The sequence below is a fragment of the Agelaius tricolor genome, unplaced genomic scaffold, assembly GCF_023055355.1.
Source record: "Agelaius tricolor isolate 1412-34295 unplaced genomic scaffold, bAgeTri1.0.p SCAF_2, whole genome shotgun sequence".
Taxonomy (NCBI): Eukaryota; Metazoa; Chordata; class Aves; order Passeriformes; family Icteridae; genus Agelaius; species Agelaius tricolor.
Window position 1 is genome coordinate 51,913,361 of NW_027269262.1, and position 18,830 is coordinate 51,932,190.

At 39.1% G+C, this 18,830-nt stretch overlaps 1 protein-coding gene and 1 long non-coding RNA gene across 3 annotated transcripts in view; one reads left to right on the forward strand and one right to left on the reverse strand.

The window, feature by feature from the left end:
• Window positions 1–11,455, forward strand: part of LOC139585763 (desmoglein-4-like) — a 25,013-nt gene extending 13,558 nt beyond the window's left edge. The window contains exons 12-16 of the mRNA XM_071418698.1: window positions 174–677; window positions 2,762–2,910; window positions 3,405–3,465; window positions 4,870–5,078; window positions 6,536–11,455. Of these exons, the coding sequence (XP_071274799.1) occupies window positions 174–677; window positions 2,762–2,910; window positions 3,405–3,465; window positions 4,870–5,078; window positions 6,536–7,507 (1,895 nt within the window). The 3' untranslated portion in view covers window positions 7,508–11,455. The remainder of the gene's footprint in view (window positions 1–173; window positions 678–2,761; window positions 2,911–3,404; window positions 3,466–4,869; window positions 5,079–6,535) is intronic.
• Window positions 1–18,825, reverse strand: part of LOC139585776 (uncharacterized) — a 21,487-nt gene extending 2,662 nt beyond the window's left edge. Inside the window, exons 1-3 of one of the 2 annotated variants that reach the window (XR_011677295.1) lie at window positions 18,310–18,825; window positions 4,890–4,980; window positions 446–581 (exon numbers count right to left, since the gene is read on the reverse strand). This is a non-coding gene — a long non-coding RNA (uncharacterized lncRNA). Of the gene's footprint in view, window positions 1–445; window positions 582–4,889; window positions 4,981–18,309 lie in introns of those variants that run through there. The other variant, XR_011677296.1, reaches the window with a different exon arrangement.
• Between the last annotated feature and the right edge of the window lie 5 nt (window positions 18,826–18,830).

Here is an 18,830-nt window from a genome sequence, read left to right on the forward strand (position 1 = left end):
TTTGAGTAAATACTGTAGATGCATAAGTAATTGAGGTGCTTAGAAAGGGAACACTTTGTTTCATTCTGTTCTATGAATGTAATACACTAGTATAGATTTGTACAACACTTATAGTCAATACCTTCATCCAAATATTTTTCTCTTTTTTTTTTTTCTTTTTTTTTCTCTCCAAGATTCCTCCGCGGAACTAGTGGGCCAGAACATAGACTTTTACCTTTATAGGATCTACATCGTTGTAAGGGACAGCCAAGGCCGGCGCTGTGCTCGACCACACATAATTCCTGTGCAAGCCTGCCAGTGTGATAGCCGGAACTACTGCACCAGTGGGGCCACAAGAATAATTATCATCGGTGGTGGTGGTGGCGCTGGTGGTGGCACCGGTGGTGGTGGTGGTGGCGGCGGCACTACTGGCGGTGGTGGCGGCGGCACTGGTGGAGGAGGCCGGGAAGACGGAGGACAGCAAGGTGGTGGTGATTATGGAACTGGAGGAGATTATGTGGACCACACAGATTGGCAGGGTTATACTGATGGCTACGGTGGAGGTGAGGAAGGATATACTGCCTCCACTGATGACGGTTACGCTGGAAATGAAAATTATGGCAGGCAATTAGACTCAAATACCACACTTAGTGGTGCTGCCATTGGCCTGATGTTCCTCGGCGGATTAATATTTGTTTGTAAGTATAAAATTAAGAAAACTGTTTTTATTATTTTTCTAAATAATGTAAAAAATGCATTTTTCAAGTCTTCTAAAATAAGGTTACTTTTTCAGTTGGTTGTTAATCCACTGGCTGCTATTGGCCATTTGATAGAGAAAAAAGTTGTCTTTTAAATGAAAAGGATTTCCATAAGTTTTATGTTATACATAGATTTTTCATTTAAAATTAAGCATTTTCTTTCCAAGACTTCTTATTACAATTTTTAGACAGAGCTGTCCTGTCACTTACATTTTGCAATTTCTACTTCCATTACATTACTAGAAGAAATGGGTAAGTATCAGCTCCGAGTTTGGTATGAAAGGATCTAAAGAACAAGATTCCTTTGAACTCAAAGCCAGATTTCAGTAGCAGAACAATAAGTCATAGATTTTGAAACTTTTGGCTACTCCTTCCAAACATTACATCTAATAAAAAACCAGTAGCATTTTTGATAACAGGATCAAAACAGGATGTTAATTCATTTGTCCTAGTATGTTCATGAAGAATTATGAGTTTCGTGGACTCAAGTTAGAATTTATACAAGCAATTATTTCTCAGACTACCACAATCATAGGTGATCATGCCCTGGGCATCAAGTAATCAACATCTAAAATTTTCCACTGCAGAAATACTGACTACCAAACCTGAGGAAATTGATTTTTTTTCCCCCTGATTTTTTGAGGAGGGGGTTTGGCTTGGGTTTTGATCTTTGTTTATTAGGAATCAACAAATACAAAATTTTGAAGCTTCAAAAGGCTGTGCAATTTGTAGTCCCCAGATGGTTTAAGTTACAGGACAGACTGTCTTTCTGCCTTTGTAAATTTCCCCTCATAGTCTGGAGTAAATACATCCTTAGTCATGCTGTATGAGGCAGCACTTTGTACACAGTGTAGTCCTCTCCCCTTTTCATTTCACTTTGATGTTCAAGTAATCAGAGGGCTGGAGCAACTCTCCCATGAAGACGAGCTGAGAGAGTTGGAACTGCTCAGCCTGGAGAAGTCTCCAAAGGAAACCTTAGGGCAGCCTTCCAGTTCCTAAAGGAGTCCTGCAAAAAAGCTGGAGAGGGACTTTTTAAAAAGGCATGTTGTGACAGGACAAGGAGCAATGGATTTAAACTGAAAGACAGTAGGTTTAGGAAGCAATTCTTAGCTGTGAGAGTGATGAAACAGAGGCACGTGTTGCCCAGAGCAGTTGTGGATGCACCATCTCTGGTTCAAGGCTGGGCTGGACAAGTCTTTGAGCAACGTGGTAAGTGGAAAGTGTCCCTGCCCATGGCAGAGGGATTGGAACTAAATGGTATTTAAGATCTCTTCCAACCCAACCCATTCTATGATTCTATGAATTAATACTGCATTGCCTTTCTAAAATAAGCAGTGTTTTTGATGCTCGCCATTACAAGCATTCTGCAATTTCCAGCACTGAGTTTTTTAAACAACTAAGCATAAAACAGCACTCTGGGAAACCTGACTCACTCTATGTAAACATTTGGTGAAACTAGGGCTTGGGGATTGCCCCTACTGCTTTTTCAAATCAAGCATTATGTATATGTAGTGTACAGCTGGAGCCTTAGCCAATGATCTCTGTAGTCAGGTGGACTCTCCACTGATTCTCATATGTCTATTATCACTAATGTGTATTTCTTTTCAATTATTATACTTGAAGAGAAAAATGTATGCTCATATATCTGGAAAGAATAGCACTGAATGCTATACATAGCAACACTGGTTTTGTTTGTTTAATTTTAATATGTATGCAACTTATATTGGTTCAGCTGAGACAGATCAAAGTCTGTTCCCAGGTGTATAAGCATAAATTTAGAGTAACAGCCCCACCCCTATGCTGCTGTGCTATAACTAAAGGTACAAATTATTCTGAATTTACAAATACAGGTATCTCCATAAGCAGCAAATGATTATGAAAGCCAGACTTACAGGCTGCTTGGTTAGAAACATTTGAAAGGCGTATTTTCAAAAGTTCATGAGCACCTGCCCTCTGGGGAGAGCAGCTATTCCTGCGAGGAAGAGATGTGTTAAATCATTGTTTCCTGTTTCTTTCCTCGTTAGTGATTCCAATTTTGATGTCAATGAGCGACTGTTGTGGCTGTGGACCTGGCGCTGCAGGTGGAGTTGGAACTGGATTTGAACCTGTACCCGAATGTACAGAAGGGGCAATTCATCCATGGGGAATAGAAGGTGCACAGCCTGAAGACAGGGTCAGTACATCCCATGTTTCTAAAACCAGAAGTAATTCATGAGTAAAGGCTGCATTTTTTTTAGAGAAAGTGATAGTAACACTGTGTAATCTAAAACCAGTCTGGCATTGTCAACTATTGCCAGGCAGATATGAAAGGTGATTCTTAATTAACATTCACTGATGGGGTTTATGTGTTTTAAGCAGTGGTAAGTTAGTTTGGCACAAAAGTTTGGTGCCACTGTTCCTTCAGATGAAGCATAACAACCAGCAAGCTTCTTCATGCAAGTTTAGGAGAAAAGAACACAAATAATCTTCATTGATCATTGTTCATGTTGACAAGGGAAAAAACTTGTAGTCTCTTTGTTTTGTTTTGTTTTGTTATGGAGATGGTGATAATGACTAGCTACCATTAACAGTTTGGACTGCTAATTTCTTAACATAATTCACAAAGTCTCGGTCTTCATATGGGAATTTCAAGGTAATCATTCAAGGAGTCAAAATATTGTTTTCCAGGATGTCTCACACATTCTTGCCCCAACAACCGCTGCAGGAGGTGATTTTGGTGAACCTTCGGGTAAGCAGATCCTTACATCTTCTATGTTATGCTGTCATAAAGCTGTCTTTCAGCACTTCATGCCTTCAGATTCATGCGGTCCTTTGTTTTCCCAGTTTAACCCAACCCTTCCAATCTCACATCTGCAGATAGTCAAACTCATGCTGGTAGCACTTCCAGTATGAATAAAAAGTCTGGGGTTTGAGCTTTTGAACAGATTAATTTCGGCAAAGTACACTTATTTTGAAATAGCTGCCACGGCTTTCAAATCCCAGGTATTTTTTCTTTATCAGTACAGCTACTGAACGGAGGGCATTTTCAAGACACCAGTTTTAGCAGAAATCATTCTTTAGCCAGAATAAGGATATTTGCTTTCATACCTTGGGTAAAATCTTCAGTTCTCCCCAGTTTCCGGCTTCCCACAAGGGAGCATGTGAAGTAGCTAGTTAGTTAGTGACAATTTGTGTGTTAACCTAGACAAGCTGATACATAACACAATAAATGTATGCTTCTGAGATAAGGTTCCTCCAGGAATTCAATGATCATAGAGAATAAACCCAGCTGTGCAGCGCTACTTTCTCCTTCTCCCCCATTCCTTACTTCAGAAGAGGAATGGCACAGATCCATTTTCCTGAGCTTCTGACAGGAAGAAATGTTTCTCTGCTGACCATTTATTTATAGAAGAATGTTCTCAGATTTCTCATTTCATAAAAATGAAAAAAATATGCAATTTAGCCTGTTTCCCATAGCCATAGTCAAAACTACTGTGTGCAATTGTTTTAATATATGTTGATCATTAAGAAAATTCTTTCCTTTTTATCATGTATTAAAAATATGGAGAAGATAAAATCCTGTAAGTATTACTTCATAACTTATTATAAAGGCCATTTCCATTATGCATTATAAACTGGTGGTTATTATGATCCATTGTTGTTCTCCCCTAAAAAATCTAGAACATGTGAAAGCTCCTTATTTTCTAGGATTTACAAAACTCTTTATTTTCTAAGTGTGTAAGGGAAAAAAATAATGCCAATGTGATCATAAATAATGCATTTATGCATTTGCACAGATAAACATTATCTGATTTTCTAACACAAACCCCATGACAGCACATATATACACTAGACAGAATAATCTGTCCAGCCAATAACAAAATAAGTAACTGATTTTCTAAAACACATGCACTCGTGTTGCCTAGCCTCAAGAATAAAATCAAGCACTTACGTGTCTGTTAATACATATATAATTGTTACTGCAGTTTCAAAGTTTGGTGCCTGTGCACATACCTGTGACTGAGACTGGCCTAAAATACCTTTAGAAACTCAGAAGTGTCATTATAGCATTTGTAAAAACAACTGACAGATTGTGTGTAAAGTTTCACAGAGCACAGCAGACATATATAATAACAAATTTTTCTGCTTTCAGACATATATAATAACACATACGGAGGAGGAGGAGTAGTAGCTTCTGGAGTTGAAGAAACTACAGGTGTTGGCTATGGCACTGGTACTGGCTACGGAACAGCTGGAGGAATTTCTGGAACAGGAGAAGCAAAAGGGTCAATCGGAGGAACAATAAAAGAGTATCGAGAAGGAGGAGTGAACATGGCCTTCCTAGACAACTATTTCTCTGAGGTAATTAAATGCTGTTCTTTGAATTACTACTGTGAGCAGGCTTTCTGTTAGATTCTCCTTCCCAGGTTCCATGGTGGAAATACAAATTGATTCTACTCAAATTGAAATTTCCACGCTATTAGACTGCTGTGAGAGCAAAGCTGATCACACTGGTAGGAAAAGTTACAACACTAGTAGTAGTAATGTCTTTGGGCTGCTGCCATAGTAGGTGGATTGTTCAACAGCCTTTTTGTAAAATTGATGGACATAATGCGGGTCGGGGTAGGAAGCAATTAAATTATTTCATAATTACCCACCAAATTTATGTATTCCCAACCTTTCTCAATGTATAAATATTTAATAACTTTTTGGAATTGTTCACTCCTGCTTCCTGTACAGTTTGTTTGATGCAGTAATTTTAATCCTGAAAGAACTTTAAACATCAGTTCTTCCTTATTTTTATTGCCATTTCTGGTCCCTAAAAGACTCATGAACTACCAGTGACACCAATATGAAGTTTTTCAATTGGCAACACCTAAATTCATCTTTACATATGGGATTAAAAAAATGGTATGGAATTTACATGATTAATGGTTTCATGGGCTATATTTTTATTCATATGCATGAACTGTGAAACATAAGCATTATAATTGCATGTCACCAAAATATCAATTAAGATATAAGGATTGCTATATTTCAAAATCTAAACAAGGTTCATGGAGGAGAGAACAGAGCAGTCCTGATATCCTGAGCATGGATTTCTCCCAGACTGCAATCTTCCTGCCTTGGCCTGAAGCACCATGTATTAATTGTCTGCCTGCCATAGGCCTCCACATACTACTGCTATCCTCCTGGACTATCTCAATTCCCAAACTCTTTGACTCTCCCTCCCAGGCCTCCCCTTCCATCCTTTTCTGCTTCCTCCAACCCAAATCAGCACTCACTTTAAATTCTCCTTTTTCCTGCCTGATGTCTTTGCAATCACCACACCAGGATCCAAAGCATCATTCCCAGTTGGCAATTTCCTTCTTGCTCAAAATGGACTCCCCTCTGGACTCACCAAGTCTCCCCCACTGTGGACAATCCTCCATCCCCATCCTCCTCTTTCCTGGTCTTTTCATTGCTCCCCTTGTCAACCTGCTTCACTCCTCTTCCTACCACTTTGCTCAGATACTGCATCTGTTTGCCTGTCCCTTTTGTCCCACAGTCAGAGACATTGACGGCAGACCAAATTTGAGATGCTACATGTCAGCAGAAACAAGAATAAAACAAAGTACTATTTAAATAAACTTATTTCAAAGTTTAAAAATGTTGATGGTATAGTCTGTCCTGTTGATGTCCTATTTTTCAAGTCAGGTGGGCCTTACTGTGGTTAGGGAAACTTTACTGTGGTTTGATTATTCATGGTTAAAAACCTGACAAAATTCATTCTGTTATTCTGTTCTTTTTTTTGTTTTGTTTGTTTTTTCAAACTACAGAAAGCATTTGTGTATGCAGATGAAGATGAAGGTCGGCCGGCAAATGACTGCCTATTAATTTATGATCATGAAGGAGTCGGTACTCCTGTTGGCTCCGTGGGTTGCTGCAGCTTTATTGGAGAAGATACAGACGAAACATATTTGGATACATTAGGACCAAAATTTAAGACCCTAGCAGAGATCTGTCTGGGCAAAGAGATTGAACCTTTCCCTGATGCTAACCCACCCTGGCCAGGCGTCAACATTCCCTTCCCCAGTCCTGAAAGTGATCTAAACCTCCCGCCACCAGGCACCACCATCATTGTCAACGGAAGCGCACCTATGCCTCCCGCCGCTGGCACTACAACGGTTGTTACCGAAAACACCTACACATCTGGGACAACCATACAGCCCCCGAGGCCCATGCCGGATCCCTTGCTCCATGGCAACATGACGGTGACCGAGACCTACACCTCCAGCCAGCCCTCTGTTTGCGTTGACCCTCTGCGTGCATCCAACGTCGTTGTGACGGAGAGGGTTGTGGGGCCCGCGTCTGCCTCTGATTTGCGTGGCATGCTAGATATCCCCGATCTCACAGAGGGCTCCAACGTTATCGTCACAGAAAGAGTAATCGCGCCTAACTCCCGACTCCCGGCATCTCTGAGCATTCCTGATTTGGTAGATGGGTCAAATGTGGTAGTGACAGAAAGGGTGTTCAGGCCTGCCTCCGGCATGCCGGGCAGCCTAATAAATATTCCCTCAGAGTTATCCAATGCCCACAACGTGGTGGTCACAGAGAGAGTAGTGTCAGGGGGTGGGATGAGCAGCCTGGGAGCAACAAGCATGGGAGGAGCAAATCTGGGGAGCCTGAGCAGCACAGGTCAGATGCTCAGTGCCGAATGTCATCTTGGTCAGGGAATGGGCACGGCATCTCCAGGCACCTCCCGGAGACGAGTGACAAAGTACAGCACCATGCAGTACTCCAGTCAGTAAGGCCTGTGCTGGCACCCCTTCCTGCTGAAATCGCCATTTGCACTGACACTCATTAGCTGCCACCTACCAAGAATATTTTTATTATTTATAACTAAGAAATAGCGCTAAAATTTCAGGGATTCCTGTTTGTGTGAGGATCTCTGATGGGTGCCCCATTTTGAGGTCAAATACACTTTGTCAGTGAAGGGAAAATAGAAGTTAGCTTTAAATTTCTTTCTCTCCACCTAGCACTGCAAGTGTATAAAGAGACTAGTATTTTTGGAGAGATATCTGATTAGCAGGGAGAGCAGTGAGAGGGGATCCTTGCATGCACACAGCATGAATTAATATCATACAAAAGCATGTCAAAATAGTGTACAGCTGAGTGATCTCTCACAATAAGGAGATTTGGGTTAATAGGCCCTCACTGACAAGAGAGGAAAAGAATGTAGTTAATAATTAGTCAACTCAAGACTAAATAAGCACTTTCAAATGCATCATTTAGTTTGCATGTAATTCAAGAAGCGCTACAAAACGGCACTTTCAACCATTTCTCCCATCACCAACAATAGTTATAAATAATAATTATATAAACATAACACACTTCCATTGCTTTCTGAAGTTCTCAGTAAACAAACACCCTGACACAGCCTGCCATGCTGTTCCTGTCATGGCGCAGAGTGATTTGTCACAGCTGGTGCTGCCACGTTGACACTGTCACCCAAGAAGATGTTGGCTTCATCCTTTCTCCATTGCTATTACAGCTTTGCTTAAATCTAAAAGGACTTCAGTGACAACCAGGAACTCTTAGTCATACTTTTGTGCCAAACTATGACTACCATTTAAATTGCCAGCATCAGGTTATATTAAGAGGTCTAAATATACTGTTCCAATTCTCATCTCACATACTGATAAGAAAAGAAAATCTTGGAAGCTTTGTGATGTGAGGAGGCAATAGCAAGTATTGTATTACTGACACTGGTAGCTGAAGTCTTCCTGAAAAGAAAAAAACACTTGGAAGCAATATAAATTTGCTAGTAAGCACTGTGGAGAATTCTTATTTCATATGTCAATGTATTTTGCATTGATATTTTGAAAGTTTATTTGAATGTATTAATTGAAAAAGTCTTTATGAGTTTATAAACTTAATTAAATCTGGCTTTTATTTTCCCACAAAAACAGCTCTGCTGGCCTCTGTTATTCTAATAATACCTTAACATATCTTAGAATATGATCTGAAGGACCAAAATACTGAAATATATCTTTTATCTCATTTTATTTCTGTATCATATGTATAGTAACCATAGCACACCCAACATTGCTTCAGTGTAAATAAAATAGAGTTATAGGGAGGGACTAGCTTTTTTTGCTAGACCACCAAATCAGTAGTTTTCCTGAAAATTTTGCTTTTTTGGCTTTGACAGATAAGTTAGTGAAACGTTTAAGAGTTGTCTGTGAACCTCCCACTCTATAAAATGGAAAAGAAACTCAATTGTGTATCCAGACTAACTTACCTCAGGAGGAATGGATGACCAGTTTCTGAGTCTGATACCAAGAAAAGATTTCTTAAAAGATGTTTTTGGAAATGCAACTAGATCTGCTGTCAACAACAGCCTGCAGAGCCCCCTGAGTCAATGCCACTGTCAACATCAGTAATTCCTAGGAGTCATGACCAAATCCAAGGCTACCTCCAGGAAAGGTCCCTTCCATAGCTTCAGGTTCTTTTCTACAGCATCTGAGCCTGCTAGATGCTCTTCCCATAAAATCTGACATGTTGCTGGTTTTGCTTCTATCTGTAGCCTTGATTATCTTAAGTATCATTAAAATTGCATTGACTTCAAAGGGATTAGTCTTCCCTATATGTTATGTACCAACTGTAATTATGGTTCCTGGAACCATTCTTTTAAGGAAAATAGGTACTAATATATAAAGCTATATCCTTTTACATCTTGAGAATTTTTGCAGAAGTTCACTAAAATGCTGACCAACTCCCTTTCATTTTGCTAACTACCTGTTTACATAAAAAAAAATATTTAAAATACATATTACTATCTGGTATATAAAAAGCCTATGTAATACAGCCAAACCCCACTAGAAAATATTGTAATGTAAAAAAAAATTAGTGTAAATATTTCCATAATCATCTTAAGCAAATCAGAAATACTTTTCTGAATTGTGTTCAAAGTGATGAAACTAGTCTTCAGGAGCACATGCTGAATTCCTTGAACAGGAATGCTGTGTGACGTATGAGTGTCTGAACTATGGTCTCTTGCATGTCTAGAAATAGGGGAAGAATGAATAGGAAAAAATAGAGAAATAGAAAACTAATAGAAAAATAGAGAAAAAATGTTGTTTCAAAGGCCATTTTGGTTTTGTGGTGGTTGTCTACTTCTAGTACTATCTTTTACCAACTTTTTAATTATTATGTAATACAACTTCTTGAAATATTTCTAGCATCTTTTAATATTGGTTTCTTACAACAAACAGCAATTGCATCATCCTGTGCACTTCTGAATATTAACTCTTATTGCTTTGTAATTTTTACAAACTTCCTAAAAATTGTTTTCTTAGTCAGTTGAGGATTCTTTTAGGTTCAAATCTTTTAGATTCAAATTGAGGAAGAAAAAAATGCATGTGAAGATGATGTGAACAAATACTTGGTTCATTAAAAATTCTGTTCAAATTCTTTTTCTAGCTTTATTGTTTAAAAAATAGCATATAGTTTAATTCTGGCCAGCAGACATTAGTTTTGTTTCTTTTCTTCCAGTTGTAATTTAAAAGCCTGTTTGCTGTCTCACCTTTAATCATATCGTTTAATAATGAAGAAGGAATTGTTTTAGGGAAGAAAGACAGTGGTGATATCAGTTCTGCTCTAAACCACTCAAAAGAAATGCTCTTACTTAGAGACAGCAACATGCAATCCCAAATGTATGCCTTGCTTTTCTTTCTTTTTAACTCGTGCTTATTTGGGAATAGGATCCTACCATTTTGAATAGGCTCAGTGAGATCTTGGCATGATGAGAAGTATACTGACATGGAAGAAAACAGAGTCACAAGCTGAGGGTCTTGTTAGATTTCTATCTTAGGAACACTATCTCAATTTGAACTGCAAGTTTCAATACTTTTTACTCTGTCCTAATTCTGTAGTAATAAATAACACTTTTAAACTGTTATGAGCAGCACTTACTATGTGCAATATGAAGAGGCCACACAATTTAAGCAACAATTTAAAAAAATTCTACCATTTTGCTTGAATTAACATAACTGCATAATTCAAATGCTCCTCGATGTTGAGTCACCAAATGCATCATTTTAATTTTATTTAAAATATAAGTAATATTACTGTGGGCTTGTGTTTTCATAAATAAAAATATTAGAGGTTTGTTTGTAATAATTTCTGAATGGCACTGAAAAAATACAATAAATGATCATTTGGAACATCATGTTTTACATAGAGTGGCTCAGAATATTTTTTTTCCATTTATCAGTGGGAAATACAGTTTCCTTAAAACTGATGGGGTTTATTCAGAAAAAAATCTCCTTCTTTCATGAAAAAAAAAAGAAAAAAGGAAATAGAAGGTTTTGATTTAGAAAGTCAGGTAATTCCAAAACAAAATTATTTCACGTGTCAAATTGACTACAATACTTAATTTCAGGTTGTCAAGCAGAAATATGTCAGGTCCAACAAGAATTACACTACGATTTCTTCAACCCATCATTCTCTGCATTGTTCTCCCTCTTTAGACAGCCTTTTCTGTGATACCCTTCTGTCCTGCAACTCTGAAACAGTGCTTCAGAGGAGCTATAAATTAATGCTGGACCACAAGGCACAGAGAGAAGGACAGCAGAAGTCTCTAGAAACACGGTATTTGGGCAGCACAGGCATCACAGGTACATTCTCTGCATGTTGATCAGAATGAATTGAACCAAGGAAAAGCACTTTGGTTCTAAAATCAAATTTCTTTCTAATATTCCAGATCGGTGTTCATGATAATAATTATTTTTTGTACAGAGATTTTTTAAAAAAGTTTTATCTGAACTCAATAAATTACTGCTTTGATAAACAGTATCATGTATTAAGCAAATGTCATCTAATCTATCATTTTATTTTTCCTTAACACTTTGACATCTTTTTATTGCAGTTTCATACAGAATTATTATGGGCACTCTTTCATATTTCAGATAATGATTTAAGTGTCTTTTCAGGAAGTTAAGTTAGAAGAAAAAATTGTCCATCTTCAAATTTATAGCAACTTTTCTATCACTCTGATGATGCTGCCAATTCCAGTGCAACAAAGATAATTTATCATTCATCTTTAGTGTATTTAGAACCTGCCTAAACAGAAATGAACCAAATCTATGTTACACATCAGTTTTTATGCTCAAGCAACTTGAGTTGAAATATATGGGAGTACAGATACAAGTCAAAAATGGGTCAATAGAAAATGTTATTTCATATTCCAAGTGCACTTAAATTTTTGAAAAAGGAGAATAATGACAAAATTACAACTGGTGACAGTTTTAGATGCATGTTTGTATAACGATTAATCTGTCATGTTTCTTTATTGTGACCATATGTTAAAAAGTATCTTGTAATTCAGGATACAGTGAAATAAGTTATGAAATAGAACAGTCACAAAATGACAACTTAGGAAACAAAAGCTGCTTAGTTGAGACCCATCATGTATCCTGACTTCTGATGTTCATCATGTGCTGTTGGGCCTACCTGCAAATTTAAATAGTTGCCAGTTTAATTTTTTTATTTTTCTACTTTTTGGGAAAGCTCTAAAAAACAACAACAACAGCAACAACAACAAATAATATTTCAGGCTTCCTCCCAGCTCCTTCATTAAAGATTGGTTTCAAGCCAGTCAAAATCTAGGTTAAACAAATGGAATTTTTTACCTGCAGGCTTTGATTTTACAGTTTTCCAGTACCAAAGGTCTAGGTGAGGGTCTGTTCTTCTGCCAGTGACTGCAGGCTCAGGCTGTCAAGGAGGTGAATTGTGACACCAGAACAGGACTCAAGAGACAAAGGCTCCCCAGGATTCCCTACAGGATCTTGGTAAGCTGACTAATTTTTCTGAATTTTCAATAAACTGTCTTTGAAAAGGGGGATTGCAACTTAATCTCCTGCCCTTAAGAATATGATCACAAATTCATATGATTACAAATGATTGCAAGATACTCAGGTGTTAAGGTGTTTTGGTAACCCCCATAAATACGTTGTCAGCCATGTGCCTGAAGCACATATGCAGAGGGACATCTGGGATCTTTGATGCTAAATGTCTACTATATGAATGCTATTTGACTGTAAAATCCACTCTAGATCAAATGTTTGAATATAAATAGCAAAATAACAGCTATTGGACATGCAAAAGTAATGCTTTTCTTGAGCTGTTTCTGCATATGTACATCTGACTTTTATCTGTATGACCTTCTTAGATAATATATTACTGAATAAAAGACACCATAGTAAGTTGTAGGTGTCCCAAGAGCCTTAGAAAGGGACTGGAGAAATTCATGTGTAACAGATCAACAAATACAAACTAAACTGGGACAAAAGGAGAAAAGAGGGGGGGGGGGGGGGAAATTCTAATTCTGGGAAGTGTTTTAGACCACAGCACCATCCATTCAAGTAATTACAAGAAAAATTAAGTACACACAAAGTTATAAGGTCAGAGTTTACAGCAGCCTTCCAGTACCTGAAGAGGGCCTAGAAGAGTGCTGGAGAGGGACTTTTTACAAGGGCATGTAGTGATAGACAGTGGAGAATGGCTTTGAACTGAAAGAAGGTTTAGATATTAGGAAGAAAATCTTTACTGTCAGAGTGCTGAGACACTATGCCCCATCCCTGGAAGTGTTCAAGGCCAGGCTGGATGGGGCTTTGAGTAACCTGATCTAATGGAAGGTGTCTCTGCCTCTTTTTGCAGGGCTGCCTTACTGAAATTTCTTGGAGCCTGTAAGCATAAAAGGGAACCAAGATTCCCTTTTATCTTCAGACTGACCACTTTATCTTTATTAGCGCGAATCATGTGACTCCCCCTGAGCACACATCTCACTTTATATATCAAAGACTTGGAAAATTAGAGAATATGTATATATATTGCCTCTTGAATGTCTTTTTATTTAATTTGGAATTATTATTATTAATATATTATGATAATATTATTATTGCCTCTTGAATGTCTTTTTATTTAATTTGGAATTATTATTATTATTAATATATTATTATAATATTATTATAGCCCAATCTAGACAAATATGTTCCTGTTCATTGCACTGGGCTAAATTACCTTTAAATGTCCCTTTCAACCCAAACCATTCTTGGACTCTATAAAAAAATGTGAAGTGACTTTCTGTTATCACCACCAGTCCATTCATAACTGGCAAACACATTATAGAATCCCTTCTATGAGTTGACTGAAAACCACCCAAAAATCCATTGAGCTCTCGTCTCCGAATTTCCAACCAAGACACTCCAAACTCCACCAATCAGAGTTCAACATTTCTCCAGTTTCCATCCTAAACTTCAGGTCAGTTGATATCTGGTTTCCTGCCTGCATTGTTCTTCAGTTGGAGCCCTCTTTTTTTTGCTAAACCAGCCCCTTCTAAGGTTACCTACTGACATAGCATACAGGCACACACAATAGTTTTACATTTATTAGCTCATATGCCTCAGTTGTGACAGAAAAAAAATAATAGAATAATACTCCTTTTCTTCTGAGACTGGGAATGCCACATTCCTGAATCTACAGTCCCTGAAAACTTACACTGTACCATTACAGCTAATACTGGACTTGACAGATTAGAGTAAGATCAGCAGAGATTTTTTCCAAGGTGCAACTTTTCAGAATCATCTTTCTGTTGAATACAGTTCAGTTGTTCAGCACTGATGCAAATTCACAGACCAAAAGGAGGCTAATATATTTCTACTTATGCCCAACACAGGTATAACATGGGAAAGGAGTGGTTGCCGAGCAGCCCTGCAGAGGGGTATTAGGGGTGTTGGCCAGCAGGAGGCTCAGTGGGAGTCAGCATTGCCCTGGCAGCCCAGAGGGCAACCCCCAACCTGGGGTACATCAAACACAGCACACCCAGTCAGTCTTAAAAGGAATTAAAAAAATATTTTGTTGTGTTCAGTGTTGGTGTGGCCTCACTTGGAGCACTGTTAAGAAAGATGTGAAAGTCCTTTAACATGTCCAGAGGAGAGCAACAAAGCTGGTGAAAGGGCTGGAAGGAATGTTCTAGGAGAAGTGTCTGAGAACTATGGGTTTGTCTAGCTTGGAGGGAAGAAGGCTAAGGGACCATCTCACTGCTTCCTACAGCCTCTCAAAGAGGAGAAGTGGAGAGGGAGGTGTTGATCTATTCTCTCTGGTATCCAGTGACAGGACATGTGGGAATAGCCCCTAAAAGTCCCACCAGGGGAGTTTCAAACTCGACATCAGGAAGCATTTATTTTATGAGAGGTTGTTCAAACACTGGAACAGGCTTCCTAGAGAGGTGGCTGATGCCCCAAGTTATCAATAGTTAAGAGGCTTTTCAACTGTGCCCTTAATGACATGCTGTAGCTTTTGGTCAGCCCTGAAGTGGTCAGGCAGTTGGATTGACTGATTGTTGTAGGTCTCTTCCAGCTGAACTATTCTATTCTATTCCATTTATTTTGTTCTATTCTACTAGCTGCACAGCAGAGCAGTTGTTTATTCATATCTACCGAAATGCTCTCTGTCGTGAGCTTTCCCAGGAAGAGATCCACACCACCTTGAAAAAAGGCTACAGGCAATTTCAGAGGAGCGCCAGTTCCTATGCAGAGGAAAGCAACCAAAGGGTTACTCTGCCACGCCTTGTTTCACACACACATAAAAGACAGTATATCACCCTGTCAGTAACAAAACGCCTGTGTTCAGGGCAAGGATCTGGCCTGGCTGTCTTACAGCCCTGCCAATCCCACAGCTCACAGCTCAGCAGGCTTACTCATTTCCACAACTGCACCTGGCACACTCAAAAGTTAAACAACCTGGCCACACCAGAAAAGAAAAAAAAGAAAAAAAAAAAAAAGAAAAAGAAAAAAAAACAGGCAAGTAGCAAATAAGCAAATAGAAGAATGCATATAAGGTAAAGAGCTGAACAGAGAAAGATAGGGAGAAAGCACTTAAGTGAGAGAGAGGAAGCAATACAAAAGAAAGGGGGGGTTAATTTCTGCTTGAATTTGTTTAAGGTGCATGACAGGAGGCATAGAGAATAAAAAACATTGTTCACCCACACAGGAAAAACAATGACTCCATTTTTAGAATGCCAAGTGTTTGTTTAAAGTATCAAATCCTGCTGCTAATCTACTCTCCTCAGCTAGAGCATTTTTGCTCTCAAAAAAAATGCAGGTGCTTGGTTCTGTGAGCACTTTGAAGCTGGTGACTGTACCTATTGCAATTGTTCTGCTCTCAAGAGCTGTCTGGGTGTTAGAAACCCTCTGTGATGTGTATAATTTTTTACATATTATGCATTATCCATTACCTATTTTAAATAAAAAAATGTTATTTTGATATATCTGTGCAATGCCTTGATACACTGCTTTCTACTGGGATCTCTTCCCAAAAAATGAGTGGCATCTGCGACCACAGTGCAGTAAAGAACCTGTAAACAATGCAGAAAAGATTAATGACAATCTCAAACAATGCAAAATATTTGTATAATAGCTTCATGTGAATATAAATGAATTTCAACATTCCATTACTAAGAATATACACTGGGTTTTCCACCTTAACACCATTTGCTAGGTACCACACTTGTCTTATTTGGTTGAATCACTTGTCAAGAAGAAACTGAATTGTTTTAGAAGAAAAAACAACAACAAAACCCACAATAATAAAGTTAACCTTGCTTTTGCAAGAAGCAGAGATGGACTCTGGTGGTCTGATCAAGCTGGCTTCCCTTGTCCTTCACCCCAGGGAAGCCAGAAGTTTCCAGGTACTGATGTAGGGAAGATTAGTCAGCATGAACAGGGAGCGGCAGGCAGAGCTGGGGGCAAGGCAAGGTTTCAAAGGAGTCACCAAGACCCAGCCACAATGGCAAGGGTGTGATAGTAACTTTCTAGAACACCTGTGCTTACAACTATTATCCCTGAGAGCAAACAACTCTCCCTCCTGACAAAAGTTTGGCTGTTTTGTATGATAATTAATTGCTGTTAAAAGTTTATCAGGAGAACTTAGACATTTTTTTAGATGTTTGTACTTTGTGAAAACAGCAACCTGGTGCATGCCTCACACCTTTAAAGCCCCTCTCCTCACCAAGCACCAAGAAGGACTCAGCTGCTTTTATTGAAAAGCACAGATTAACTTTCTCTTTGTTCTGCAGTGTTGGTGAACTCTGAATTGCTGCTGTCCCCAGCGGGGAAAAAAAAAGATTTAATGCTCAATGGATCCTCCCTTGCAAACTGATCATAGGGACAGAACTGCAGCCTGGTTGTGGGAGGAGTGTTTAGCTGCTGCCAGGTTTTAGTGGGGGAAAGACAGAAAGAAATTCAGCCTCAATGGTTGCTAACACACTTACTAGCTGTACTAAAACAAAATCGATACTGTTTGACATTCTTTTGTAACAGCAGGATAATTATTTTTGTAAATAGGGACACAGAAGTTTTTCATACAAGGCAGCCAAGTTAAAGAGAAAAAAACCAACAAACAACTTCTTTATAATAGCTGAGGTTCTTGTAGGATGTCCAAGGCATGTAGCTGGCCCACACTTAAGCCATAAACAACTTAAGAACAGACATCTAAGCTCTGGCAAGCTAATTTGCAGAAGAGCTCCTGTGCTATTGAGCTCTGGGAAAAGATTATTCTATTCATTTCTCTTGTAAGCACATATGACTTCAAAGGGAACTCAATGCTAAGAATTTTTCAAAAGAAATTAATTTAGGTTTTTACTCCACCATATCAGCATTTACAGTTGGCAAATAGCTGTGTGTGTGTATATACATATATACACACTATCATCTCATTAATAGTGTGCTGGATCGGCAACAAAAAACTGTTTCAGAATTCCACAAAGCAACCTGCAGACTGAAAAGAAAGTTGCAAATCATGGTTCTTCTCTTACAGCCTTTTGATGTAAAGAAATACTTGACCATCAGACAAGGAAATGTAATATACATCTGAAAGCAGAATCTACTTCTAAATCACCAAATTAAAAGGGTTGCAATATGCTCTCCAGGACACGCTCTGCCTCATTTATCTCAAACAGGAACAGCTAACAGAAAACTTCACAGTACTTCTATTACCATTAGCTGCAGTAGCTACAACAGCTGTTAAACCTGGGCCAAAACACACCCCTGTCCTCCAGACTCTGAAGAAGAATCCTCACAGGATCTCAGTGTGTACTGCTGTGTGAATGTGCATAATTCTGTGTGATTGTAAAGTGATCAGTCCAGCACAGTGACTCAGTGACAGAACAAAGAAGGCATACAAAAGCCCTTAATACTGTGCATTTCACATATATTAGCTCATTTATGCCTTTTGTTTTCCTTAAATTAAGACAACTATTTTTATGCAGGCGTATCAGCAAACTCCATAAAGTAGTATATTCTAAGTAAATAACACAAACAGATATATGTCACTTCAGAAAAACCTTTGAGGTAAAGCTCTTCCCCTCATGACGGCCATGGAAATTATAATTGTTGCAACTGACATTGAATTATTTATTGTGCATTGTTACAATACGCAATAAAGGTACATAATGTGATTGGAATGACTCCCCTAAGGCTGGTTCCCCTCTCCAACCCCAATAGTATCAATAAAAATAGTATCATAACCAGCAGGTTCTGAAGTTACTCACCACAACTGAGTGTGAACCTGGAAAGATTAACCAGGTAACTGCCTCAGCAGAGAGGATGTACAAGAAAGCACGTTTAATTGTTTCGCCATCGTGAAGAATCAGTTATGCCTCCGTAAGCATCAATTAATCAGGTGTATCCAGGAGAGATCTCTGCCAGATAAGAGTAGAAGGATATGGCTCGGAGCGTATAAAAAATGAGGATTACAAGGGAGGTTGTCCTAAAAACGCCCACAATTTTATTTCCCCGTGAGACTGCGCTCCCCCCTACCAATTTCTCCTCAATGTATCAGTTTGTTGTCGCAGCCCTGCGCTCCTCCGGCAGGCTGCGGCTCGCCTCCCTCAGCGGAAGCGGGGCAAACAAACCAAAGCAAACTTTGGGCGCCCAGGGGAAGCCAGGGCCGGGCGCTCTGAGGGCTGCCCTGTGCAGGCTCCGCGGGCGGGGCGCGGACGGGACTCACACCGCGGGCCGGGCGGGGCTCGGGCCCGGCTGCCTCTTGCCCCCTCCCGGCGCGGATCCCGCC